The 27,844-nt window shown below is 39.0% G+C and overlaps 1 protein-coding gene across 1 annotated transcript; it reads right to left on the bottom strand.

The window, feature by feature from the left end:
- Positions 1–23,188: 23,188 nt before the first annotated feature.
- pcare1 (photoreceptor cilium actin regulator 1) lies at positions 23,189–26,206 on the bottom strand. The gene has a single exon (XM_028566317.1). It carries the CDS (start codon positions 26,204–26,206, stop codon positions 23,189–23,191), a length of 3,018 nt encoding a protein of 1,005 aa, XP_028422118.1.
- Positions 26,207–27,844: the final 1,638 nt, after the last annotated feature.

Raw genomic sequence — 27,844 nt, forward strand, 5'->3', positions numbered from 1 at the left:
CATTCAAACTCACAGTTAGATTATGTGTGTGTTGCACAGAGTGGTGCCCTGGGGAAGGCTACGCCATCCTCTGTTATTCCTGTTTGTTTTCTGCTGTTCCAGGCATGAGGACACGCCGGTGAAAACGCACACAAGTTCATAACTTCCACTTTCTCCAACTTAGGAATGTGAAAGAAAACCTAAAACATTTGAATCCTGAGGGAAGTGTAATCAACAGCTTTCTGTGTGTTAGTCTCAAAAATAGGAGACCCATTACTAATTATTACAACTGTGGTATTTGGTGTTGTATTGATTGCATTAATGACTTAATGGCATCCTAACATGAGTGCAACATAATGTGCAAAGACTGATTTACTTTACCGACACTATTAAAATAGGGTGATGTCAGTTCTCCTCTATCACATTAGGCCTCATGCGATCATATTTGTTTCAAAAGACCAAAGAACTGCACTGATTGTACACACCAGAGTCTGTTTACAGGTGTTACAGGAGTGCTACTGCATATGTGTATTTTTTGGGGGGCTCCAGAGGGTGCTGTGTAAACTCAATGCCTCAAATGATGTCACTTGCGGCAGCTTCTGTTGGATTTGACAAGTTTGAAAAAATCTGGGGGGGTGGAGTTAGAAAGAAGTGAGATTACCACACCTCTGTAGCCCTCTCCTCATCTCTGCTTAAGGCCATAGGCTACCGGGTCCAGGCTACATTAGCCGCTACTAACATAACAAGCCGCTAATAACATCCAAATCTCTGACAACTCTGCCTTTTTGTCACTTTTTTTGTTATCTGATATGTTGCAGCTGTGCTTTGCTTCACAACGTGTCTGCAATAATCAGAGAAAAAACAAACGCTATCCGATTTATGACTACAAATACAATTCTAAACTTTTGTGTGGTAATCGGTAGTGATGTCCAAATCAAGCTTTATGAACCATTGGTTTCATTTGTTGACCCAGCCAGATGGTTTCTTGGTTTAAAGAACAAGTCTCAAGGAATGGCAATTCAGTGTGCTTTCAACCCTTTGTTGAACAGAGAGCGCCCTCTATTGAGCTCAGAAAATAAAGAAAATGCTTGATGAAGCTTCATTTGGACATAGCAATCGGCTAATGCACACACAACCTTGTCTTTAGAAGACCCTCTTTTGCTGGATAGACTATCAGCTAAGTGAGTAAGTCTTCCAGCACTTAAAAGATGAAGGGAGATTTGAAATGGCCTGTGATTGTTAAGGATTTCAGGAACAAGGATGAGCAGGGTTTTAATATTTGGTCCTTTAACAGGCTGAGGGCACAATACCAGAGGAAAAAGTATTAATGAGAGTGAACAGAGGGGGTCCATAATGAGCTTGGCATTGAGCATGTAGAATAGCCAGCAGGTTGGTTTAGTGGCAAGTACTAATTTGTTGAAGGTACCTAGAGATACAGTCTAGGGAGGCTGCCTCAAACTGAGGGATTATGGGTGGATCACAGGGCACAGAAAGAGCACGCTGAACTGGAACCAGAACTCTGATTATGTAAAATGTGAATCATCTCTTTGATGAGGTTCATTTGTGATGAAAGAGCACCTATTATGGTTTTTAGTCTTTTCTAAGCTACAAATGTTGTTATAATGTTGTAAAGTCACGATACCACTTGAAGGCAGCTTCATTTCACGGGGAAAGAGAGAAATAAAATAGACGAGGGACTGTGCTTTGTTGTTCCAGAAAAAACACAAACTCTTGGGCAGTAAAGTGCTTTATGTTTCGTTTTTTTACCCTCATAGTTGTTTTTTTAAACTTTCTTGTGTCAGCAATAGAGACAGGGATGTATACTGTTTACTGTACTGGACTCTCACACCGCCTCAAAACAGATTGACACGTCTAATCGCTGGTAAAATGATTGGTAGTGTACTGTATCAACGATGTTCCACTTCCGGGATTGTGCCGGTGCTGCTGGAAATTCTGCCGGATCCCACTCTTTTGACGTGGACATGTTCCACTAAAACAAGTTCCTTCCCGAGGCTATTTTGCAGCAGTGTTGGGCAAGTTACTTCCCAAATGTAATACATTATAGATTACTAGTTACTGTCATTTGAGAGTAATTAGTTATATTACAATATTACTGTCTCTGAATTGTAATGCGTTACACTACTTTTGCATTACTTTTGAGTTACTTTCGCCAAAATAAAAGCGGAAGTTTGACTTGGCAGCTAGCTTGTGAATTTCATCACCGGATCAATAAAGTCTCCTCTTTATCCACTTTAATACTAATATTATAGATTATTCATAATATTTTGTATAATTAATATGGATATGCAAAGTAACTAAAGCTATAAAAATAGATAAGTAAAACGTACAATAGGCAAGTAGGAGAAAATGAAAATACTCAATTAAAAGTACGTTACAGTTGTATTGAAGTACATTGTTGTAAAATTATTTAACAGTAATTTAGTTTTACTGCGAACCGTTACAGGAAGGGCTTTTATTTTGAAGTAGCCTACACGGAAGCTGTCTGTTGTGTACTCTTGCTAGCTTGTGTTGAGATCATTGACATATATAAAAGGTTGAGATGAACGTGAGACCCTATATGCAAACATGTCCGTCAAGCTAAGTTGCTCACTTTCTGGTTTGTAAAACTGCAACGTATAGAACAGTAAATGGTCACAGTGAAAGACAAGCATGTTTGGTCGTCATTCGAAGCCATTCCACTACAGGCAGAGTTACTCTCCACGGCTGATAAACTGAAATTATATTTACATGTAGCAAACCTAAACATTAATTCCCGACATGTTTAAATCTGTCAGCAGCTCGGACACACTGATGTCCGAGCTGACGTACCGTCACCTGTTGGGACACAGATGTTATGAAATAATACTCATGGCTTTTTTTTTTGCGGTGTTGGGAAATTCTTGCGTTAAAATGCGTTGCAACTCGCGTTACTGAGATTGTAATGGGTATAATATTACCGAAATTTAATAAGTAATGCGTTATATTACTGCGTTACAGCAAAAAGGAATACATTACTGTAATTGCGTTACTTTTGTAACGCGTTACTCCCAACACTGATTGGCAGCAGCATTGTGGCACTGCCGGGCGCCCGCCCTCGCCACAGCCTTAACACTCTACACCCAACCAAAATGAATGGGAAGTCCTGCGTTTTCGCCGGACCGCCGCTGTTTGTGTGAATGCAGCCTAACCCCCATATTCCCACCATTCCCCATCACATGGCCTCCACCCATCCACACACACGTTCAGCCCAGCAGCATACAGTACATAAAGGCTTATTTCCATTAATTCCCTGCCAGATTGTCTATTGTGCTTCTGCCTTAGTGGTCCAGCCATTTTCTCTGCCTGTCTGAGTTTGGCCTATTAGGACCCCTGCCTGCCTTTTGGACTCCTGCTCTCTAGCCTGATCCCTATTGAATAAGTTTGCCTCACCTCCCCTGCCTGCTTTTTGCCTGATTTCAAACTCAACTAAGAGTGAACTTTATTTTACTGGCCTGTTCTGAGTTTTTGGGTTCAAACCATAGACTGTATGGACATAGTCTCTGTGATGTCAGCCATAGGCTTCTGAAGAGCCAAGTTGGCCATTTTAACATGGAGGTCTATGGGGCATTTTTGGCACTTCCGCATTGGCTTCATTGTTCAGCGCCGGATGTTGACGCTTAGTTCAAACCTGTTTTTACTGAGCCTTTACCAACAGAAAATGTATTCAGTTCATTCATGGTCCCGATAATATATTTCACATTTACACACTGGCTCAAGTGTAGTAATGCACTCACTGCTGTTTTTGATTTGAATCATCATTAAACATGTCTTTAACTGAAGAGTTGTGAGGAAGTAGTGTAGGATCATTAATAATACGATTCTAATTCATGTAAATCTTTGCTATTTATCCTTAATGTCATTCAATAATATTTGATGTTTACTTCTATAATATTACCCGAATCTGATTGAAAATCCCACAGGCGGGGGAATGTTTAGTCTGCCCAGAAGAAGAAAAGCATGTCATAGAAATAACTACTGGTTCATCTATGCCCATCTGCAAATAGGTGTTTTAGTGCCATCTTTTCTTTATGATTTACTTTATATCAAAAAGATTGACTGTTTCAGCTTCAAAATGCGTTATAAAGCACAAAAATGGCCACTTTCGTTTATTGGCATTTCTTTAAACCAATCACAATCGTCATGGGCGGCGCTAAGCACCGGACGGAGCCACGGTGCCTCTGCAAAATAGCCTCGGAATGGAACTTGTTTTGGTGGAACATGTGTACATTTTATAAATTGTTTTAGTCATGCAACAGAAAACTCAGATCGGACAGATAGTCTAGCTAGCTGTCTGGATTTACCCTGCAGAGATCTGAGGAGCAGTTAACCATAGTCCTCAGAAATCCACCGGAGTTTAAAATTACAACACAAAGAAAGCGGAAGGTAACGGACAAAAGAGGGACATCTGGCAGAATTTCCAACTTAACTATGTACCAATCCCGGAAGTGGAACGTCGTGGATATAAACTATCACTAACCTTAAGACGAAGGCAAAATGGTCAATAATACTGGTATGAGCTCTCAGAAAACATTTCAGATCAGGACAGTTGCTCATTTTCTTAGTTTAGTTTTAGCTTATATTTTAATCATGAGCATCACTAACAGAAACACATTCTGTTCTTCTCAAATGAGCATTTATCTGATCGGTTATTCTTGAACTGTGATATCATCACACCAAATCTGATGTGCCATAAGGGACACTCTTAATATTACTCTTCCAAAATAAATCCATTAATGCAGCTTAAAAAAATGTGAGTATAAGAACCCAACATCTGCTATTTGAATATCATACGATTAGTAACAGAAAAGACACGATCAACACTCTTGACATATTGTCCAGATTTACAGTATGGAGCCAAAGAATCTGAAAGCTGTGTGTGCCTTGCAGGTATCCTCCTTCATATCACACAGAGGAGACACACGACAATAAAATGCTGTGTACTTTCCAACAGCTTTATATTAATTAAATAACCCGAGGCTAGAGGTGAGACACACAGCTAAAGCTTGACTAACTGCTTCAGCCCAAGGACAGATTTATTGAAAAAGACAAAATAGATGAAGATCTAAAGATCACTGCTTTTACACCATCGGGATTATTATTACCTCTGCCAATGAGGTCATGTTTTCGGTTTCGGTTTGTCCGTTTGTTTGTTTGTTTGTTTGTTAGTCTGTCAGCAAGATTACAGAAAACCTACTTGCCCAATTTAATGAAACGAAGTGGAAGGGTGTATTATGGGCCAAGGAAGAACCCAATACATTTTGGAGCAGATCTGAATCACGGGGCGGATACTGTACACTCATTTTTTACTTTTTGTTTTCATTGCGAGATAGGGGCGTTTGTGCTGCATTCAGCGGTGTCGGAACATGGAACATGGGTTCCACGCTGGGAACATTTAGACTGCATTAACAAGGTCTGCGCTCTCCGAGTTTCTTTCTAATTTCCTTATTCCTTTTTTATATTTCTCTTTTACCTACTCATCAGGTATTCAGTTGTGATTCAGACATGATTCAAATAAACGTGTAGAGTGCACAGGGCAGAGAGAGAGGAAGTCACATACTGTATACTGGAACATTGTTTTAATAGTGACACTATACAGGTGAGAGGAAACAGAAGAAGCACCAATTCAACAGCTACTGCAAGAATGAAGAGAGCTGGTAATCCAGCTCTGCGTGAATCAATTGTACCTTAATCCTTAATGTGTTATCAGGTTCAATCAAGGACTATGAAGGCTAGTACATTTACTGTTAATTTTGTATTGAAACTGCCAGTAGTTCTTCTATTTTGCTACTATTTTATATTTCATCATTTCAAGTTTCATGTTTCCCCAGAAATGTACAGTAGACTTCAACCTTATACGACTATATAGCTGTATACCAGAGTCCATTAAAACTCTCCATTCAAACCCCAAATAATGAAATCCTTGCAGCAGCAGCAGCAGCAGCAGCAGTTCCGCAAAGACTAACTCTTTGGATCACATTACATTGAATAAAAAGTTAATATTTGTGCTAAGTTAAATTATATTACAGCTGTTAAATTGTGTTTCGGTATAGCTGGAAAACACAAAAATGAATTAAAATAGTTCATAACTCTGACTTTCCTGTATGCAATATATGTTAAAGTTGTTGTTTTTTTGCTAACAAACCAGTATATCCTTGGTGTTTGTTTTCGAGTTGTCTGCTTATTTGGTCAGTCTGTCAGTCCCCAACTTTGGTGGAGACTGAAATAGCTTTGGTAAACCCTTCACTTTTGTCTAGTCTATATCTACGGCCTTCCACTTCCGGGATTGCTCCGGTGCCGCAGGAAATGCCGCCGGATGCATGTTTTTTCGCCAATGTCCGTTTCTTTCCGCATTTTAAACTCCTGTCTGTTTACGAGGACTATGGTTAACTGCTCCTCAGATCTCTGCAGGGTAAATCCAGACAGCTAGCTAGACTATCTGTCCAATCTGAGTTTTCTCTCGCGCAAATAAAACAAATTTTGAACATACACGTTCCACCAAGACCAAGTTCCTTCCCGAGGGTATTTGGCAGACTAGCCAGACCCTCCTCCGCAGCGCTGTGGAGGAAGGTCTGGCAAAGCGAGACTACCCCACCATTGACCCTTGTGTGGTCCTCCACCAGTAGTGGTGTTATCCCACCAGATAAGGTCCCCTGTCAGTCACGTGGACCCCTGGGACATTGTGACATTTGGGGAGTAGAACAATGTCACAGCTGCTTACCTGACCTTTCACAAAGGCAACGCCATGTCGGAAGAACCGCGGATACGCTCTCAACTGCATTATTGGACCAAGCAGTCTCTCACAAGAACTCAATTTGTGCTCTCGTGTAAAGGTGTAATAGTGTTGCACATGCTAGTTACTTTGATTTACCGCCTGCTGACTGCACATAAGAAAATGTGGTAGATGGATCAGTGAAGATGCTATAAAGAATGTGAAAATTATAACATCTGGCGATTTACACCTGGAAAACGTCGATCTCAGGTTTTCTTTTTATATCCTTATACAAGGCAGGTTGATACGTGCATCAACTTGCAGCAAAATGAGTTAGCAGAAGCAATTGTGAACTATACTTTCCTGGAAATATTCACCAACAATTAAAGAAGTGTAAGAACCCATGGCAAGAATCTCTTTGCTAACACTGCCACCCGGTGCACAGGGAAATTACTACACCCATTTCCCTGCTGCAGTTTGCCAGTATTTTTAGTCCAGCAGAGTTTACAGACCTTGAATGCTAATGGTATTATTGAAATGCAGAGCATGCCAGCGCTGTGCTGGGACCCCAGCCTTCATGAAGTGAGTGAGTACAAAGCCCACAGATGTATGCACACGCTCTGAACTAATAGCCCATACAACATACACACACAATTTGTTTTTTAAGGATGTTAGGACATCTTTAAGCTTAGAGATCTATTCCCTACATGCTGATTCCGCATTCGCCCTGCTCTGAATACCAATAAAGCTGACCTGTTTGCCCTTCCCTTTCCTTTCCCTAGTATTTATTTTCATTGTTGTGTGTTATCGTACAGGCAACTGATTGAACCTGTTCCTGTTAATCATCAGTTTTCATCCAATCATCACTTTGACACTTAAGCAATCTAAAAATTTAAACTCTCATGTCATTGCAGAGCTTTGATTGTGCTATCTATATGCAAATGACCCGTGGAATTCGACAGTGGCTCAGTATATAGCAGACCAACAAACCTGTGTAACTTACTATCATCAATTTAAAAAAAAAGAAGTCACATATTCAATAAGCTATTAAGAAGCTTCCTGGGGTCAGATTGATATTTATTTGCAGCAGCCTCGCATAACTTTAATAACAATATTCAGCCACAATCTAGTCAACACTGTGTGTGTGTGAACCTGTATGATTCCCAATGCTCTCTGAGTGCATACAGTACATATTAGAGCACAGCATCTCCCTCATGATAATGACACATGATTGGCTTTTTACACAAACATGCTGTAACACAAAATGTAATGCAATTTAATATTCCAGCTTTGAGTGTTCAACAATTGTAGGGTCTTTCGTGTAACTTTTACAATTGCAGAGGAGTAAAAATAGGTTTTAGAATCACACTCATATCATGGTCTCAATTACAAAATCAGTTTTCAATGTTTTGAGATTTAAGTGTTTATTTGTTGTGGCATTTTTGACGTTATAAAAAAAGACAAACAATTTGTATTTATTGGACATAGTCCTCTAATTCAGACACATTTAAAAATAGAAATGGTGAGAAAAGCAAAAACACTAAAGATCGTCAGAGAAAATAAATATAAAATAATAACAACACAATAGACATAAATTAAAAAAAGGTAGTCAATCAGAATAACACTGTATGTTGCTCTGTATTTTGTTTTCTGTAAGTAATGTCCAGAACCATCTCTAAGATGTTGCACCCTTAGTTTTGCTTTGGACATTATTTGAGCTCCCCACAGATATTATATTTCATATTATTTGACTTTGGAAAAAATAAAATGAAAAAACTGCAACACCGTCTCCACAATATCTTAAAAACAGTTAATATTTACCATTGTATATTATCATTTAAACTTAAATAGATTAATGAAATAAGTTGTATAATAGCTACCAAAATTCGTATTATAATTGGAGTTAGCCAACTCTAAATGACACATACATATGCAGAGAGATAAAGCTAGCATTTAACCATTAATATCCAAAGAGTGTACTCTATGTTTCTCAAAACTGACATATTGGTCGTGTTAGCTAATAATGAATAAAGGCCACTGCACACACTAGAAGCCATAACTTGTGACTATTTGATCCTTCCTAGGTAAGGCTGAAATATAAATTTGGGGTGAAAAAAAACCTTCTCTGTTCTTTGAAAAAGCCAGACTACCCTCCCTTCAGCAAAAAGAAAAAGACATAACCCCACCTGTTCCTTTATACTTCCTCTGCAACCCTAATCATTTTGTAGTGTACCTCGGAACAAAAAGTTCTCACCGCTGCCTGTCTCTGATACCTTATGCTTGCAGGAAGATAATCTAATGATCAAGTCATTTACATAAATATCAACACATGGGGCAAACCAGTCTAAATGTTCCTATGCAAGCAATCAGCAAAAATGCACTTCATGAGACTCAGTGTGAGCTCCATGGTAAGAGATCAAAGAGTGTCAGGGCCGGAGGGCAGGCAGATAGCAAAACAAGAAGCAGCTGATCTACAGTAGATGAAAGACACATTCGCATATGGCATATTAATATAATGGAATAACAAGACTGACATACTTTGAAAAGACATGTTGGTTAGTTAGTCACAAAGTGCTTCACAGTCACAAAGTGCTTCACAGACAGTCACAAAGTGCTTCACAGGCCAAATAAATAAATACATTAAAACAAACAGAAATTAAAAAGCACAATACATCACAGTAAATCATTGTAAAACACAAAAGCATAAGCTACATAGTAATACAGTCAACAATGTGGCTAAACGAACGGCTGACTAAAAAGATGCATCTTTAGCTGTTTTTTTTTTTGGTGATTAACAATTTTTATTTTTTAACAATGCACAAAACATACAACTCGCAACATGAATACCTCCCCATCCCCCCCCGCCATCACCACCTACCCAGACAAAAATCAAAAAAGATGACAGTTACTATATATAAGACCATTTAATCAAAATTGTGTCTTTAGCTGCTTTTTTAAAGATTGAATGTGTTAATGTATTTTAAAAGCCTGTCTTATTGTTCTTTTTCTATGGATTATATAGTAGGAAAAATCCTTCAGAAATGTTTTAACATTTCACTTCCTCCTCATTTACTCATATGTGTTAATGAAAAAGCCTCATAGATCACTTTCAATTACTTCTACCTACATTTTCAATATTATTGCTCGAACATTCTGATTTTCTGATTTTCTGCAGACGTGCTGCTTTGTATGCATCACACCACTAACCCTCTTTTGCTATGAAGTCTGTTTTGTAATAGTATATTGCATCATATAGTGAATTAAAAGGAACATGTAATATAATGTGCTTTTATAGGCCTACATAAAGACAGATGCAAAAAGTACAGAAGGGACATTACAGACAAATATATCTGCTTCTAAGCATTTTGAGGCTTCAGCTTTTGCCATTTTAGTTTTGTACAGTTACCATGGTTACGGGTGTTGTTCTCGTCTGATAACCTAGTGAAATATGAACATATTTTCGTGGTTTGTCCCAGCTGTTTTGTTGCTGCTTGTCTAACTCCCTTATAACAAGAGATATGTTGAGCGGCGGGGGACACGGTTTTACTAATTAGGAGCTACAGTGTGGGATTCTGCGGATGCACGCGACTGTTACTTTTTATTTTGTTGTTTTAGTCTTGTTTTGGTGTAGTTTTCGTCGTGACAAAAAGGTTGCCAACAAATATACTTTGTCACAGATTTATTTTCAGCACTGTTTCCAATAGAGCAAAAATGGAACTTCAGTTTGGGAGATCTTGATATATTTACAGATAACCAGTTGAATCTATAAATTGCTTGTCAACAAACTTTACCATTGGTGTAGGGTTGCACGATATTGACAAAATGTGATATTGCGATATTGATTATGAATATTGCGATATTGATATTAATTTCGATTTTCTAAACATATGTAAAATTACAAAAGTTTCTGGAAAACTCATCAAAATGTAAGTTTTCTTACAACACTTTATTTCAACTGACTGTCATATTGGACCGGTCCAACATGAATAAATAAATAAGGACCATGTCTACAGAACAGGCCATGTTTTACTGGTTGGACAGTATAAAATATACAGTATAAAGAGAACAGGACACAACTTTTCTTTCGCTTCTCTGATTCTGCACAAGTGGTACGCTACATAGGGTTTGTCACGTAGTGGACCCGTGCACTAACATGCAAGTGGCACGGTAACTGGCCAATGAAACATGATCATTATAGCATTTCAAGCGGGCTCTAAATCAAACACAACTAAGCCACACAGCCAACAGACGGGACGTAGCACTCCACGATATAAACAAAATATTGCATACTTATCGCCACACTTTTGATATATATATATATATATATATATATATATATATATATATATATATATATATATATATGTATATATATTTAGATATCACTATTCGATCATATAACAATATTGAGTCTTTATAGCTTGCACCCCTAGATATAATATTGCACCAAGTGATATTGCAATAACTATATTGAGTCGATATATCTTGCACCCCTACGCTGGTGACAGACTTGCATCATGCAGTCTTGATATAATCCCTGCTTCCTGTAGGAAGTGGAGACTTCCTCCCAATATGTGAATGTGTTTACATTTATATAGCTGTAACAGCATATTTGCATGGCAACAGTTTTATCAAAAAAGGTAAAAAAAAAAAAAAAAAAAGTACATAGAGGCAGAGCTCTATGGACAGAAATGCTTTTATCTGATATGAATCACTGAAGCAGGCATGCAGATGAGATGTCTGAGCGAGCCCTGCTGCCAAATAACTCTCTGAATGCTCGCCATGCTCACCCCTCCCATTAGGCCTTGTTTTTTTTGCGTCTCTGCATCTGCATCAGTGCAGCCCAGCTGGAGCTCACCTTCAGGTTATGGCCATTTGACACAGACAGTTATCAGATGGTATTATCAGGGAGCTGCCATGTTAGGACCAGAACTGGGCACACACAGGGCCTGATAAGAGGCGTCCATGGCAGCTGGTGGGTCATGTTTTTCCTCAGCCCCGCTGGACCACAGGGCTCAGTAGCTGTAAGCCAGCCGGAGGAGTCAGGCTGTGTAAATGGGATAAAGAAAGACACTGCGGATGTATGTATTTGCTTTGGTCTCAGATGGTGTGTAATGAATGGAATCTGGGCCAGCTCAGCAAGATGGGGAGCGTTTTAGATAGTGATACTTTGGTTTAGCTCAGTTGGTAGAGCAGGTGCACATCTATAGAGGTTTACCCCCTCGGCGCAGCAGTCGCGGGTTTGACTGCAGCCCTTTGCTGCATGTCATACCCCTCTGTCTCCCCTTTCGTATCTTCATCTGTCCTGGGAAAATAAAGGCCTAAAAATGCCCCAAAAAATATTCTTTAGAAAAGTCTAAAATATGACATTGGTAGAAGTTGTCATTTAGAAGTCACATTTTAGAATTACTAAGTAAAAGTCTTGGAGTATCTGATATTTACTGTACTTAAGTATCAAATGTAATGTTATGATATTAAATGTACTTTAGAACTATTAGAAGTAAAAGTTAAAAAAAAACTTTGATTATGAACTTTATTGTGGCTTCCTTATAGTGAAGCATTATATTCAGGGTTTCCACACCCTCTTAGTAGTATACATTTTGTCTAGTATTTTTTTAAAGTAAAAGTTTTCCAGAAATATAAATAACAAAGTAAAGTACTGACTGAAATTCTACTTAAGTACAGTATTTGTACTTTGTTACAGTACAACTCTAAAAAAGACCAATCTGAAACGGTTACAGTTGTATATGATAATAATATGAATATCCAGTTAAAATGACTGAACATTGTTATTTCTATTTTTAATGTAAAGCACGTTCTACCCAATTAATAAATCTGCCAATGGAGGTTGGTGGAAATGTGCTGTTACATACTGCACCTGAAACAAATGCACTTCTTAGCTGTGAGGTTATTAACATTCTTCGGAATATTTGTGTTCTAATATGAACCGGAATTCATCTATTATTCATTTTCCTTTCAAAGTTGTAACAGTGAACGTGTTAGCAGTCTTAGTGTTGTGTTAGTCTATAGATGTTCCACTTCCGGGATTGCTCCGGTGCCGCAGGAAATTCCGCCGGATGCATGTCTTTTCGCCGATGTCCGTTTCCTTCCACTTTCTTTGTGTTGGCATTTTAAACTTGTGGATTTCTGAGGACTATGGTTAACTGCTCCTCAGATCTCTGCAGGGTAAATCCAGACAGCTAGCTAGACTATCTGTCCAATCTGAGTTTTCTCTCGCACGACTAAAACAACTTTTGAACGAAATGTGTCCAATATTCACTCTGTTTTTATCTCCAGCAACTCCTGAGGGAAATACCTGGCTCTTTAGTTTAGTTTATTGGTTTACACATATACAAATACTACAGATTAATAAACATATAATCAATAAAAAATGTGATGGGAGAGATACAAAAGAATCTCAGAAGGGCTTAATCTGGGCACTCTCCAATGCATAATCCAATTAAAATAGAAAGAAACCAAAATACTGAAAAATAGAAAAGAAAGAGAAAAACATATCATAATGAAGTTGGTAACAGTAAAAAAAAAAGTTCATTATAGAATGTAGAAAGGCTCTTGTTTAGAGATCTGTAAACAAACAATATTATAGTTATATGTCTATTTTTGTGTGTAGTTATTGTCTGTGTATCTACTGTGTTTGTTTTGCCAGTGATGGTGCTGTCCTGTGTGAACTGATGTGAGCCAGATCCAGACAACAAATGCAGATTTTGGAACTGTGACATCCATTGAAGAGCTGGAGAGCAAGGCAAATGTTAATTTCACCTCCTGACAGGCTGTGCAAACATGCAATAACAATGTGGAGTAGGCAATTATGAGAGGAACTCATTCAGTAAATATCACTTTAGCCCCATCTCATTAACAAAAAAATAAACCAAACTAATAAATCATTATCTAACTGGTTTTCCTCCAATGATTAATGTGCCACATTCCATTCCACATTTTGTATTGGAGGGAGTGTAGATGTAAAGGTAATTACATTGTAAACTAGAAAAGGTACAGTGTTCCTGTTCTTATAATGCTAAAGCCAGAGAGCAGTGATATCGTGCCAAAGTTCACAATATACTTTGTTTGCTGTGTTTAGGATGAACACTGTTTCCATTCAGAATCAGAATCAACTTTATTGGCCAGGTTTGCTAGCCTGACAAGCCAGACCCACATCCAGATGTAGGGTCTGGGAACTCACCATTGACGGAGCTCGATCCGAGGGGCGGGATAAACGGTTGTCTTTCAAATTCCCTCTGCACGTAATAAGATAGCGCTACAACCAGGCAGAGCAACGAAGAAGGTAGCAAAGCTAGTTGATAGATTAAACTCTTGCCGTATCCGGTCGGCAAAACTCCGAACACATCTTCCTTTTTTAAGAATGATTTCTGTGCCGTTCTTTGTTCTTTTATCAAAGAAAATCTTAACTCCAAGTCTTCCAGAAGTCCGCTGTTCCCAGCAGCAGCAGCCATAAGCCCTGCCCACCGACTCTATACACAATGTGATTGGCCTGACAAAAATTTGGTTTTTGCAGCTTGAAAGTCAACGGAGAATGCCTAGACCCCCCCTGGCTGCCAAATAAATTTGCTGCCACAAGGGGGAGTCTAGATTTCTAGGCTACAGGTTTGCGTAAACAAACAAGGAATTTGACTCCGGTTAATCTTTGCTCTCAAAGTACAACACTCACTTAAAGGTGCCGTAGGTAGGATTGGGAAGATCCAGGACTTGAATTTGAACATCGACAACTTCTCAGTCCCTCCCCCCTTTCTGCTAAAGCCCAAACGGTCTCCTAAGCCCCTCCTCCCACGAGGGAGAATGAATGTGTGTGCATGAGCAGTGATTAACAAGCAGTTAGACACCCACCCTGGCCATGATTGGTGCATCTGAACAGGGAGCAGTGGATTTTTGCAAATCGCACTACAGGCTGTAGGTGGTGCCAGAGGAGCCGGATTTTTTTTTTTTATTACCTGCTTTATGTAGTTCTACTGGAACATAGGGTCAGTTTCAGCAAATATGACAGAAAGTTAGTTTTATAAGTCTTACCTACTGCATCTTTAACATATAAAGAATAATAACAGGACAGACATATAAAAAAATACTGTATACAGTATAACAATAGAATTTACAAATTTACAAAAATTATACAATAACAATTAAAGAGAGGGAAGTAATAGTGCAATAGTGAGATTTCAGATTTAAATATATAGTGCAAGGCAGTTCAGTGCAATGGTAATATATTAATAACAATATTGTAATTGTAAGATTGAAATATAGGTGAGGTAGATGAGCAGAACAGTGATGATTGACTTTTTTCAGTGTAAGGGTGGGGGCTATTTCTGAGCGTTCAACGCTGGTTTTGGTGAACAGTGCCTTGTATCGCCTACCAGAGAGTAGGAGGGTGGACAGATTGTGGCCAGGATGTGAGGGGTCTGCAGAGATTTTTGCTGCACCTTTCCTGACCCTGGACCAGTACAGGTCCTGGATGTAGCTAAATGCAGAGGGCATGAAAACTATGTCTCCCAGAAGGGGACAAAAGTTGTAGTTTCCACACTGTATGGCTTTCACATCAGGATTGGTATTCTACTGAAGCTGTTGACAAGTTTTTTTTTTCCTTCAGAAGAACAATCAGGATCTTTCTTGCATCATTAAAGGTCCCATGACATGGTGCTCTTTGGATGCTTTTATATAGGCCTTAGTGGTCCCCTAATACTGTTTCTGAAGTCTCTTTCCCGAAATTCAGCCTTGGTACAGAATTACAGCCACTAGAGCCAGTCCCACAATGAGCTTTCCTTAGGATGTGCCATTTCTGTGTCTGTAGCTATTGAGGAGGAGAGAGGGGGGCAAGGTGGAGGGGAGGGGTGTGTGGCCTTGACCAACTGCCACTTTGCTCGTTTGAAAGCCATCATGTCTCTCTCTTTCTCATGGGTGGGCCAAATTCTCTGGGCGTGCAAAGGAGAGAAAGGGGAGATAACCTTGCTCATTATGACCTCATAAGGAGAAGATTCCAGATCGGCTGAGCTTTCATTTTCTCAAAGGCAGAGCAGGATACCCAGTGCTCGGTTTACACCTATCACCATTTCTAGCCACTGGGTGACCATAGGCAGGCTGGGGGAACGTATATGAATGTTAAAAAACCTCATAAAGGGAAATTGTCATGCCATGGGACCTTTAAATGCAACATCCCCAAGTCCTGATAAAAGTGGAACGGTTGCCATAATTCTATTTAGTGGCTATCTATTTTGGTCTGATAAAGAAACTGAGTTAGGTGGTTCCAACAGTAAAATTCCCATTCATTTTTCCCATAGAGAATATGACGTGACCAATCACAGAGCTTAAAACTGTGTGACGTGTTTCATTGAAGGGATAACCAAAAACCCAATCTGCAGGTTAAATCAAACGTCTGGCTCAATTCTGGATGAATTCAGCAGCTATGACGATGTGTTTTGGTCTCAACTAAAAGAACAAAGCATTTTGAATTTGCATACATTCTGACTGGCTTCTTCTCCATGACAATGGAGGCAAAGGCTCATGGGTATTGTAATATTTCCACCATGCGAATAATAAACAATTAAAACTGGTGGCCATGACAGTAGCTTATGGTTGCTAATGTTAGCCAACTAAAGATAAACATTGCTGTATAACAGATGTTACAGTCATTTTACTGACATTATGACTTTTCTATACTTAGTACACTACATTTTAACATTTAAAATGTTTCCATAATTGGCACTCGTGGCCACTGTTTAGCAAAAGTAACGTACAGTTTTGTATGGCGTATAAATTAGCAGCATCTTTCATTTACTTCTGTGTAACCAAGAACCTCGGCCCCTGAAAGCTCCAGCCTTGCTGTTTGTCAACTGGTTTAAGCAAAATTTAATTAAAATGTTGTTTGGGAATATGTTGTCATTGTCATCAGAACTAATTGCCGTACAAAGACTGTTTTATTTCCCTTTAGTTCAACTGACATAAAAGGGACCTTAACGTGGGTGCAGCTTGCGTCTGTGTCAATCCCAGTGGCAGTCTTTATATAGTAATAAAAACTCAGAAAATTCAGAAAATGGTCGAAGGAAAAATCTAAGAAACTATAAATGTAAGATGGTCCAGAGAACACTGTCAGGCCATATTAACACAAATACAAAGGGGAATCATGGAACTAAGTGTGCTTTTCATAAATCCCTAATGTTTTGTGGGAAATCGTGTTCTTTGAGTGCACATTCATTATTTATTTATGAGGCTTGTGGATGGATTGTTTTATGTGTTATATATTAAGTCATACCCAACCAAAGTAATTGTTTCTATGACATATCAATTTGAACTTAATATCTCCTAAAGTAAACTAACATATATAAAAACCTACTTAGCTGTCACACGTAAAATACAAGACCACTAAGGCTTCGTTATTAACATTTATAATAAGTAATATAATAAGTAAAGTAAGTTGAATTACTGGAATTGTTGGGTCTTTGTAAATTATAGAGTGCGGTCTAGACCTACTCTATCTGTAAAGTGTCTTGAGATAACTCTTGTTATGATTTGATAAAGAAAATTTCATTGAATTGCTTTGTGTAAATATTCCAGCTATTTTTTGAATTAAAGTACACTTGTCCATCAAAAAGCAATGCAACATGAATCTAAAATGAATCACTCTCTGAAGGGAGAATAAAGCTAACACCATAATATACATTATTATGTCAACATTCCCTCATCAACATGAGGTTTTAAGCGGAGTAGTGTTATGGTTTCTTACTATGCAAATAGTTTAATAGAACAGAGAGAGGAGAATAGTAATCACTATAATATTATTCTATGCAAACAGTTCAATAAATAACAAGAGAGAAAGTATGTATCATAATTTCCATCCACAAATTCCCACCCAGGTTTGTACTCCTGTCCCTCAGGAGAGGATTCGGACTCAGCAGAAATATTCCATCCCGCTCTTGCCTTACATTTTCTACATTTCAGAATTGTGCTTCTTAAGAAACATATCTCATATGTATTGTCTGACACATTAGATAATTGATTGATAATGGTGTATGTTTTTTCTCTATCTAATCTAACGATAAGAACAAAGTGAGATAACGCTGCATTACATTTGCATTCCTGCGGCTGTGCATCTTAACCAGGTTTCATATGAGGGCAGAGGGATGATGGGAGATGGATTGTGGGGTGAGATACTCCTCTGGTGGAGAACAGGTTTCACTGCAGGCACGGCTTCATGTTACTTACAGTACTGAGTTAACCTGAGGACACATAGTTACTAATCCACCAGTCAGATTACTGCAGATCATTTACTATAGAGGCTTGCTTTTGTTTGTTTTTGTGGAAAAGATCATTTCCTATTTAGTGGATAATATATGTATAGTAGAAAGGAAATACATTACGTTGACTATGAGTTAATCATGATAATAGTATTTTCTTTGTAGTCCTCTTGCTGCCGCAGTGACCAGTTTTTTCTTCTGTGTATTTAGGTATAATTTAATCAATTGATTTCAATAAAATGTATTGATTCACGTGAAATCGTGATGTAATCCCATCAGCTGCTCCTTCAATTTGTGCATGATTCATCATAGAATGGGGGGTTGTCTTAGGCAGTGTCCTGGTTTAAGATCCTACTGGCCTCATATTTGTAATTTTTTAATCGTTTTTATGTAAAGCACTTTGAATTGCCCTGTTGCTAAAATGTGCTATACAAATAAAGCTGCCTTGCCTTGAGGGTAGAAGCTCCTCCTGAGCCTCTCAGTGCTGGGCTGGTGTATCCGATACCTTCTTCCAGACCTTAACAGGGAGGAAAAGCATGACTTGGTATGGGTGGTTTGGATCTTCCATGATTCTCCTAGCCTCATCAGGGACAAAAAAACACATACGCTATGTAATTATAACTTTATTTATTAAGGGATGGCCATTGAGAGCAAGATCTCTTCTCCAATGATGCCCTGATTACAGCGCAAATAAAAAGAAATTACAGTACAATTAAATAATAGGATCATAAAAAATAATCTTATCATAAAACAATACCCAAATTACAATATGTAAAAAAAAAAAATGAATGAAGGAACAATCGCAAAATTACGTACATATAACCAATAAAATCAAATGAGAATCACTGATGCAGGCAAATAAACGGGCTATTAAAAGCAAGAGCAGTCCCTGTGTAACACATTTTCGAGCATCATTTTGAACGTCCCAATGGAAACAAGTTTAATTTGAGAGAATCCTAATGCCAGGTCCATCTGTCAGGAGCTTAAAAGTTAAAAGCACTCTTTTCTAAATTACTATTTTGTAAAGGTGGCTGGGGTGATAGGTATCCCACAGACCCCCCCCTGATAGCTATCTTTGACCAGCAAGTACTCTGCAAGGCCAGGTCTACATTAGACAGCACAAACCACCCCCTTCACTCTGAGTTTAAAACACTCCCCCCAGGCCGTATACTCAGAGTTCCTCGGTTCAAGAGCAATAGGACTAAAAACTCCTTTGTTCCCTATATGCAATAACTCCGCTTAAAGGACAAATCCGGCGCAAAATGAACCTAGGGGTTAATAACACATGTGTACCGAGTCAACTGTTCTCTGGGATATGTTTTCATGCTAATCGAATGTGACCAGTTTTAGCGCAAACCGCTAATTAGCTTATACGGATAAAGGTCCTTACATGTAAACCGAAGCATTGAGAACTTTGTAAGTGTATAGACAGTTTATTAAAAAGATAGTTTATAAAGACAGTACCTTTCACGTATACAGATAGGTGCCATCTTGGGAAAACAGTCACGACCAGTCGAACAACGAATACCGTGTAACCAGTAACCAGTAACATAGCTCAAGCAGGGCGTTTGTCGTCCTATATTGTATGTACAGGAAACATTTTTGCACTTCTTGATTTTGTATTGTTTATTTGTAATTGTGTTTTTTTATCTTGCGTTCCTGACAGCAAATCAACTTTCCCATCTGGGATAATAAAGTGACTGAACTGAACTTTCTTTCTGACTAAGAAAGGTTGTAGCCTACAGCAGGCTACCAGTTGTAATATATGATGCTATATGAATATTCTGAAAGAAAAACAGCGTCGACCCTGGTGGTAAACAGGCATAAGCCTATCATGTATTGTTTGTTTTTATCCTCACGTCAAAGGTTGCAAACAATATTCTATTGTTGTATTATTTCCTTATTCATTTAAATTGTTAGAAGGAAACAGATGATTTATTCAATAGGAAAAACAATCTTCTGTGCAGACTCAAAGCATAATTCTATCAAAAGGCAGACAATATACCCAGCCCTCAGTCCTCAGGTGCTGGACAGGAAATCATTCCACTTTCAGACTCTTCATCAGCCTGAAACGAGGTGCCCAAATTATTGCAATCCATTTGTAATTATGCCATAAGAATCACTTTGCATGTATCTGCTTCTTTGAAAATGAGCATAATATTTTGCTCATTTTCAGGTTCATAATTGTATTTAGAGGTTGTACCAGAATAGGTTTACATAGTTCAATTTTCAAAAAACACCATATTTTTGTCGTACCGCACATTGCTACAGCTCCTTTTGTAAAGTGACTCAGTTCACGCAGTTACTCTGGAAGAAATCATGTATGGCCGCATAGGAGCAAACCCCCCTAAAATTAAACATTCGCTTAAAATGAGATGTTACTAGAGACTATTGTGACAAATAACCCTTGATATACTCAACATTTAAAATGTTTGAAACAGCAAGTTAAATACATAGTGGAGAGAATTAAATTCAGAGATATTAAAAAGACTAGATTTATAGCTTTTATATTGTATGTGATAGTATCTAGCTGATGTAAGTTGAGCTCTCTGTTTTAGCTACCGAGTGAGGCATCTCACTCCTGTTCAATCTTTGTTGGGAGAGTTGTAGAGTATGAGAGTATGAACATATTTGTGAACAGTGTTTTCTCTGGAAGATGGTAAGTCCCTTTGGGGTGGACTTTGGGCTAGATAACATAATAAAGGAAAGGGAAAGAGACAAAAAGCATAATATAAGCATTTTAAGGGGTTTCACTGAAGCACACTAGGTATTAGTTACATCTTTGACTAATTATTTAATGTATTAACTAATTAAGGACAGAATTAATGTTAATAAAAAAGGATAATAGGTGATGCAAAGGTATGATTGATTGTATGAGGTTTTTTATTGATAAACAAATTGTAAAAATGAAACATGAAACAGAAAAATAACAATTGGATAACAAAAAATCTTAAATACTGGTTTAGGGTGGCCTTACTTTTAAGCTTGCAGCATATGACAAAGAGAAATAATCTTTCAGTTTAACAATGAATTCAATCAACAATAATATGATATTTCATTATTGATGACAACATTATTGTTTGGTTTAATATGCTTTCCAAAAACCAAAGAAATACTTGTAATAATTTTCAAATCCTGGTTCATGGCACTCGTGATCAAGTTACTTTCAGTTCATTCAATGGCTATCAGTAATGAAGCAATACTAATCCATTATTATTTACATTTTATTACTTTTTGAACTTTTTCTTTCTTTCTTAAATGGATAAAAGTTGAGAAAAGACACCTTTGAACACTGAGTTATTTGAATTTTGAAGATGGAGCCTCTTAACTAAATGAACTGAAAGTAAACGTACAGTATGCAACCTTGTGTGAAGCATGATTAATCACCTGCATCTGTAGTCTTGTTATGAAACCAGGAAATGAGTTCCACATATTGTAAACATTAAACTGTATAAAATTAGTTTTTCCTTCTTAAATACATATTATTCACAAACAAATTCAAGAACATATTTATGCAGATAGTGTAAGTGCACAAGTATGCATGCAAAGATGCACACCTTTTTACCAAACTTATTACAAACATTGTGGAGGTGTGTTACTGCAGCAAAGTGGATAAAATAGCTATTCCTCTCTTCGCAGTGGCGTAAACACTGTCTTCTTAAATCCTTGCTAAAGCCTGCTAATCCATAATCCCACTGGCCCTTCACTGGCCCCTTCAGTCTCTGTGCAAGGCCTGTCCAACAACACACAGGTCCGGGTGTGATGCAGAGCGTAGTTGAGCTCTGAGGTTTGATTGGCTCCCCCATAATTCTTTGTCCCTGGTTGGTTCATCATCCAGCCTATAAGATTGTATGGAGAATGTTGTCAATCACAATTAGGGAAGTCAGCCAAGTCAGTTATAAACAAGAAGGGTGCATGACTGAGATTAGTTTGTAAAGTGACTCAGTTCACGCAGTTACTCTGGAAGAAATCATGTATGGCCGCATAGGAGCAAACCCCCCCTAAAATTAAACATTCGCTTAAAATGAGATTTTTGGAGTGTTACTAGAGACTATTGTGACAAATAACCCTTGATATACTCAACATTTAAAATGTATGAAACAGCAAGGTAAATACATAGAGGAGAGAATTAAATTCAGAGATATTAAAAAGACTAGATTTATAGCTTTTATATTGTATGTGATAGTATCTAGCTGATGTATCTACAATTCAAATATTCTCTTATCCTTGATGTACTCCCACTATATCTTGGGAGCATATCATCTGTATGTCTATTTGGCTAGCATTAAAGATAACTGAATGATAATCTCGTCAATGTGATACAACAGCATTGTCAAGTCAGTTAGATACTTAAACAATTTACTGATATTTGAGGCAACTGCATTTGATTATTCAGACAAAGTCATGTCTCAGTAGACATAGTTATGTTATTAATTTAGTATATTGTGTACAGCTTCAATTATTGCAGTATGGTTTTATACCGATGATTAGTAAGAATGAAATATGCCTTAGTAATTCTAATTCTTCTTCTATGTATGACTTAAGAAATCAGCAACGTAACGTTGAGCTAGTGACAAGGAAATGTCCTAGTAATTTTCTACAAAGGAGCTGGATATTTCCTGGAAAGGGTTGTGGTGAAAATGGTCAGGTGATACAGTTTGTAGCTAATTGCCCATGGAGTTTCAAACAATTAATATACAAACAAAACTATAAAAAGTTTCCAGAGTGGTTACAAATTACAGGTAAACATAATTAAACAATTGTGAAGCATTAAACTTACAAATTAACATTTACTTGGTTCCCAAGTTAATCTTTGTCAGTTAAAGAATTGTTAAGAATCTCCTTTCATTCTTATTACTTATTACAGAGTCTTGCCAACAAACTGCTTCTTATAAAATCCACCTACATACATAGGCTACTGTTTTCTATCTTTTATATAATTGCTATATTTTCTTCCAGAAAAAAAAATTCAATTGGTGAGTACATATCAACTAAACTAAAGGTTACACAGTAATTGGTACAAATTTATATTGCCCATTGTGGGAAATTGCCTAAAAATTAACCATTTAACACCAGCAAATTGCTCCGATAATTTACAGAAACTATGAAATGAAGGTACCTGTAAAATAAGCTATTACAAAAGATTGAATGAAAAGCCATATTAACGGATTAAGGATGTGTAACATAGAAACATGGTAAACACTCACCCCTGTGAGCATATTGCTGGCTCACTTCCACAAGTCTCAGCCACTGAGATGCCTGGCGATCTTGGTGGCAGATTTAAACTTGGCCTTCGGTCTGAATGGCTACGTCGGATGAAGGGTCGAGGTCCTTGAAAAGATACAGGAAACCTCCCACGACTCCCCCAAGAACGTGAGAGAAAAGAGACCCCAGTAGAGGTCCATGCTTGAGGGGGTCGAGGAACTGGACAAGGCTGGGCCTCAAACAGGGATGGGGATGCAGGGCAGAACACTGAACGTGCATTACTGATCATCCGTGCATTAGATGAGTCTTCACTGCTGTTCTCCCTTGACCATCTTTGTACTTTTGGCGAAGCTGGTGGAGACGGTGCTTTGAAAGGGTACGAGGAGGATGAATTTGAGTTTAAAATATTCTGCTTTGTGACAGGTGGGCTGGGGAGCCTCTCTTGAACTACTGGTGGTGTGGTGAGTTTCCTGTTAACAGGGGAGCTACTTGAAGAGGGTGGAGTAGGTTGCCTTTTGAAGTTATGGGGACTGGGAAGTCTTCGATGTAGACTACTTGGTGTAGAAGGTGTGGAGGGTAACATTCGCCCCCTATGCATGGGAGGCGTGGCAGGAGGTTGGCTCCTGACCACTGAAGAAGGAGGCACTGTAGACACTGTAGAGTTAGATCTAGGCACTGAAAGGTTGCCACCATCTTGTATGTCTGCTGATTCTTCTTGACTGGCAGATCGATTTGTTGCTACATAACCTGTTGAAGATCTCTGTGAGTCTGAAGAGTGTCTTAGAGGTATACTCTTTCTGCCTTGCTGGTACAAGGAATCCTTTTCCTTTCCTGGGTCTGCCTCCAGTTTGACATCTGGTTGCCTGAACTTTGATGGAGCAGATGTGTCTTGTTGATCTGCTCTAGCAAGGGAAATAACCTTGGAAGCTTGCGGCAGGCCTCCTTTACTTGGCAACACTGTCCCTGAATTAACTGAGGCCCTCAGTCGATGTGATACTGCAGCCCTTTTTAATACAGTTGATTTTCCAACTTTTGTAGCCCCGTCATCTGCTCCACCAGTTGAAAGACTCTGGTCACTTTCGAAGGAATTGTCCAATAATACTTCCAGTGGAGGCGGAGGAAGACTATCCAGATCTAAATCATTGGCTTTCTCAGATGAGGTGGATTCCGGTCTACAGCTGGTTATTCCAGTGCTTAGCACAGCTTCTACATTCCCTAAACCAGGTAACACAGGAACACCACACTTTCGTACTCCTTTGAGAGGCCCCAGAACTTTAGGACCTTCTAGATCCTCTATTCCTTGGCTGAAGGTATCAATCAGTCTTTTGACCGAGTTCCTGCCTCTGTAAAGTCCCGAAGATGGCCGTGGTGATGCAGGAGGGCTTGGGGGTGGAGTGGCTTTTATTGGACCCTTGGATGTTTTCTTGTCCTTAAGTTTATCTTCTTCCACATCACTGGCTACCTCGTGTTTTTTACTGTTGCTCCTTATAAGGCCTGCTTTGTCATCAAGTGGTTGGGGATTGCTGTTCTTCGGTAATAAGGGATGTTTGTGATTTACTGCTGGAGATTGTGCTGGTGAGGTTCCTTGATTTTGTTTTGATGGAGCAGTCTTTCCACCTGCTTTGCTTCCACCTGCCTTGCTTTTACTCATCCTCTGTAACTTCTGGTTTAAATCCTTCTGTGTCCTTTCTAGTTCAAGCAGAGTAGGATCTTCACCTTTGTTCCGCAGGGATTCTGCTGACTGGGAACGACGTTCCCTAGTCACTGGGGTCTTTTTTACCACTGCCTTCCGAGGTGCTGTTGTTTGAGGCCTCCTTGGAGATTGTTCCTCCTCCTCTGTCCACTGGTGTCTACTGGTTTTTGGGCTGCCAATTATCTTTGTTTTGGCATTAGCATTCTGTGATTGGACAAACTCTATCCTACCACTTATAGCATTTTTCATTTTGAGAGTCATTTCGACATTTCGAGGATTCTCTATGCGCTTTGGGGGTAGCCGGCGTGGGTGTTGTTGTTCACGGTCTACAGGTGAAGAATTTGATCGTGGTCTAAAACCTACATCTTCCATGCCTTTATCCATGTCCTCATCATCATCATCATCATCATTGTCAACTTCCTCCCCATAATCTAAGGAGACTGATCCTAGCAATGAGTCTTTTTGGTGATTAGCCTTTATGGTACATATAGAACCTAATGAGTTGAGTGAGGTGAGAGAAACACTTGGACTTATTTGACTTGCAAGCTTCTGCCTTGATACCCTTTGCCTAATGGTCATGGAGGTATATCCCATAGGACTGACAGTTCTATTTGTCCCAGTGGACGCACAGCTCTCTCGTCTATGGCGTCTTTCAGATCCAGCAAGGGATTCACTCTCAGCCCCAATACCACTGTCCTCACTAAAGAGAGCAGAATCCTCTGGCCCAGGCTTGCGCAGAGAGGCCATTTCAATGCGAGATAAGAGTCGCATTAGCCTAGTCTCTACTGCGTGTTTGACTTTCAGTTTCTCCTCTAAAAGCTCTGAGACAGAGGCAAAGTACTCCACTGCCTCCTCCAAAGCAGACTCCCCAATTCCACCCACAGTCTGGCTCACATTTTGCATTCTCTGTGTGGTGTACTGAAGCAGCTGCTGCAACAAATCCGGTGGGGGCTCGATATTAGCAGAGCCAGACTTCAAAGGTGGAGAAGATGAGAGGTTTTTCATTTGACTTGGCCAAGCAAGATGTTCTCCATTTTCTTTTAAAACTTTTTCTCCCTCATCGGCCATCTCCTCCAGACACTGAATTATTTCCTCATAGCGTAGAGCCATAAAAGCAACCATAGTCTGCACAGAAACCTGTGTTTGGGTTGCTTGTTCCAAAAGTCCTAGTAAATCGTCATATTTGTTTATGCTAGGATTCAAAAAAGCATAAGCAGCTTGGTGAGCTTTTACCAAAGGTTCTGGGAAGTCCACTTTCTGTTCTGTAGGTGGTTTGTCTTTTTCCTTGTCTTTCTTTTTTAGTCCCTTAATACCTCTGGTCATTTTCTTTTGTTTTCTGCCAGGCTTTTTTTCTGTCACATCCTGCTTGTCAACATGCTTGTCTTTTTTTCTGTGAGACTGTGTTGTTGTCCATTCTTTGACTCCCCAGTTTATCCACGTTTACTGCTTCAGGAGCCAGCTCGGTCACATATCTCTTTTTTTGTGGTGTCACATAAGCCTCTTTCTGGCATGTCTGGGTTTGTCCGGCTGCCTTTCTCTCCTTTGTATCCCCATCTGTTGATCTAGTTGAATAACGATTCTCTCCATCTTCAAAGTGGGGTTCTCTGGGGCTTTCTTGAGGCGCAGGGGGAAGCATTCGACTCTTCCTCATGGAACCCAGAGTCCCAAAATGGTTACCTTTGGATGGTGAGCAGCCCATTTTGAATGTTTTCAAATAAAAGCTGATAATTCGGTCTTCGTTGAGACACCAACACAGCAGTGCATTGAATGATGCAAAGAATAGCCAAGGTCCTTAGCCACCTGCTGTATCTGTCATTTTCAGATGGCTGAGGTTGTCGAGTCTGATTAGATCCCTCTCCACAAGGATGCTACCAAAACAACACATTGATACATCCATTTTACAAATCCCTTCCAGCTGTCATAGATAGGTAAAATAAATCCACAGATCGATGGTCATGTTTAGAAAAAATTTCCTTGTAGCGAGCTATGAAACACATCCTCCTCTAAGAGGACAAGCAGCTGAGAGGATTAGTGAGGCTTTTGGTGAACTCAGCATGCACACATGTCATGTTAAAGCATATAAAACTCACCTACTTGTAAGACTATAAGCTCATTTGCGTAATGAGAGCTGGCCTCAGGTGGCTTTTTATAGCCTGCAATACAATATCTCCCTATTTAGCCCTGGGGCCATTTCCATTGCAAAATTAAAAACAACCAACTACATTTAAAAAAAGGAAAAAGTGTTTATTTTCAATTGCATGTGGTTGCAGTTATGCAGATAACAGGTATATTAACTGTTAGAAAAATTATGATTTGCATGTTACTGTCTTCATTAAAGGTCCCATGACATGGTGCTCTTTGGATGCTTTTATATAGACCTTAGTGGTCTCCTAATACTGTATCTGAAGTCTCTTTCTTTTTGAAATTCAGCTTTGGTGCAGAACTACAGCCACTAGAGCCAGTCTCACAATGAGCTTTCCTTAATATGTGCCATTTCTGTGTCTGAAGCTATTGAGGAGGAGAGTGGGAGGGGCAAGGTGGAGGGTGGGGGTGTGGCCTTGACCAACTGCCACTTTTCTCGTTTGAAAGCCATGATGTCTCTCTCTCATGGGTGGGCCAAATTCTCTGGGCGGGCAAAGCAGAGAAAGGGGAGGTAACCTTGCTTGTTATGACCTCATAACAAGCAGATTCCAAAACGGCTCATCTGAGCTTTCCTTTTCTCAAAGGCAGAGCAGGATACCCAGGGCTCGGTTTACATCTATCACCATTTCTAGCCACTGGGGGACCATAGACAGGCTGGGGGAACTCATATTAATGTTAAAAAACCTCATAAAGTGAAATTTTCATGCCATGGGACCTTTAATATTTAAACTGTTTGCATAAGAATATCATATTATACTGGTTACTCTCCCACGAGATAACATGGAACCATTGGCTATCTTGTCTGGAGCCTGAGGACAG

Source organism: Perca flavescens, chromosome 20 (assembly GCF_004354835.1).
Source record: "Perca flavescens isolate YP-PL-M2 chromosome 20, PFLA_1.0, whole genome shotgun sequence".
Lineage (NCBI taxonomy): Eukaryota > Metazoa > Chordata > Actinopteri > Perciformes > Percidae > Perca > Perca flavescens.

Coding starts and splice junctions, on each gene's coding strand:
- pcare1 (XM_028566317.1), bottom strand. CDS start 26,206: ATGACCAGAGGTATTAAGGGACTAAAAAAGAAAGACAAGGAAAAAGAC.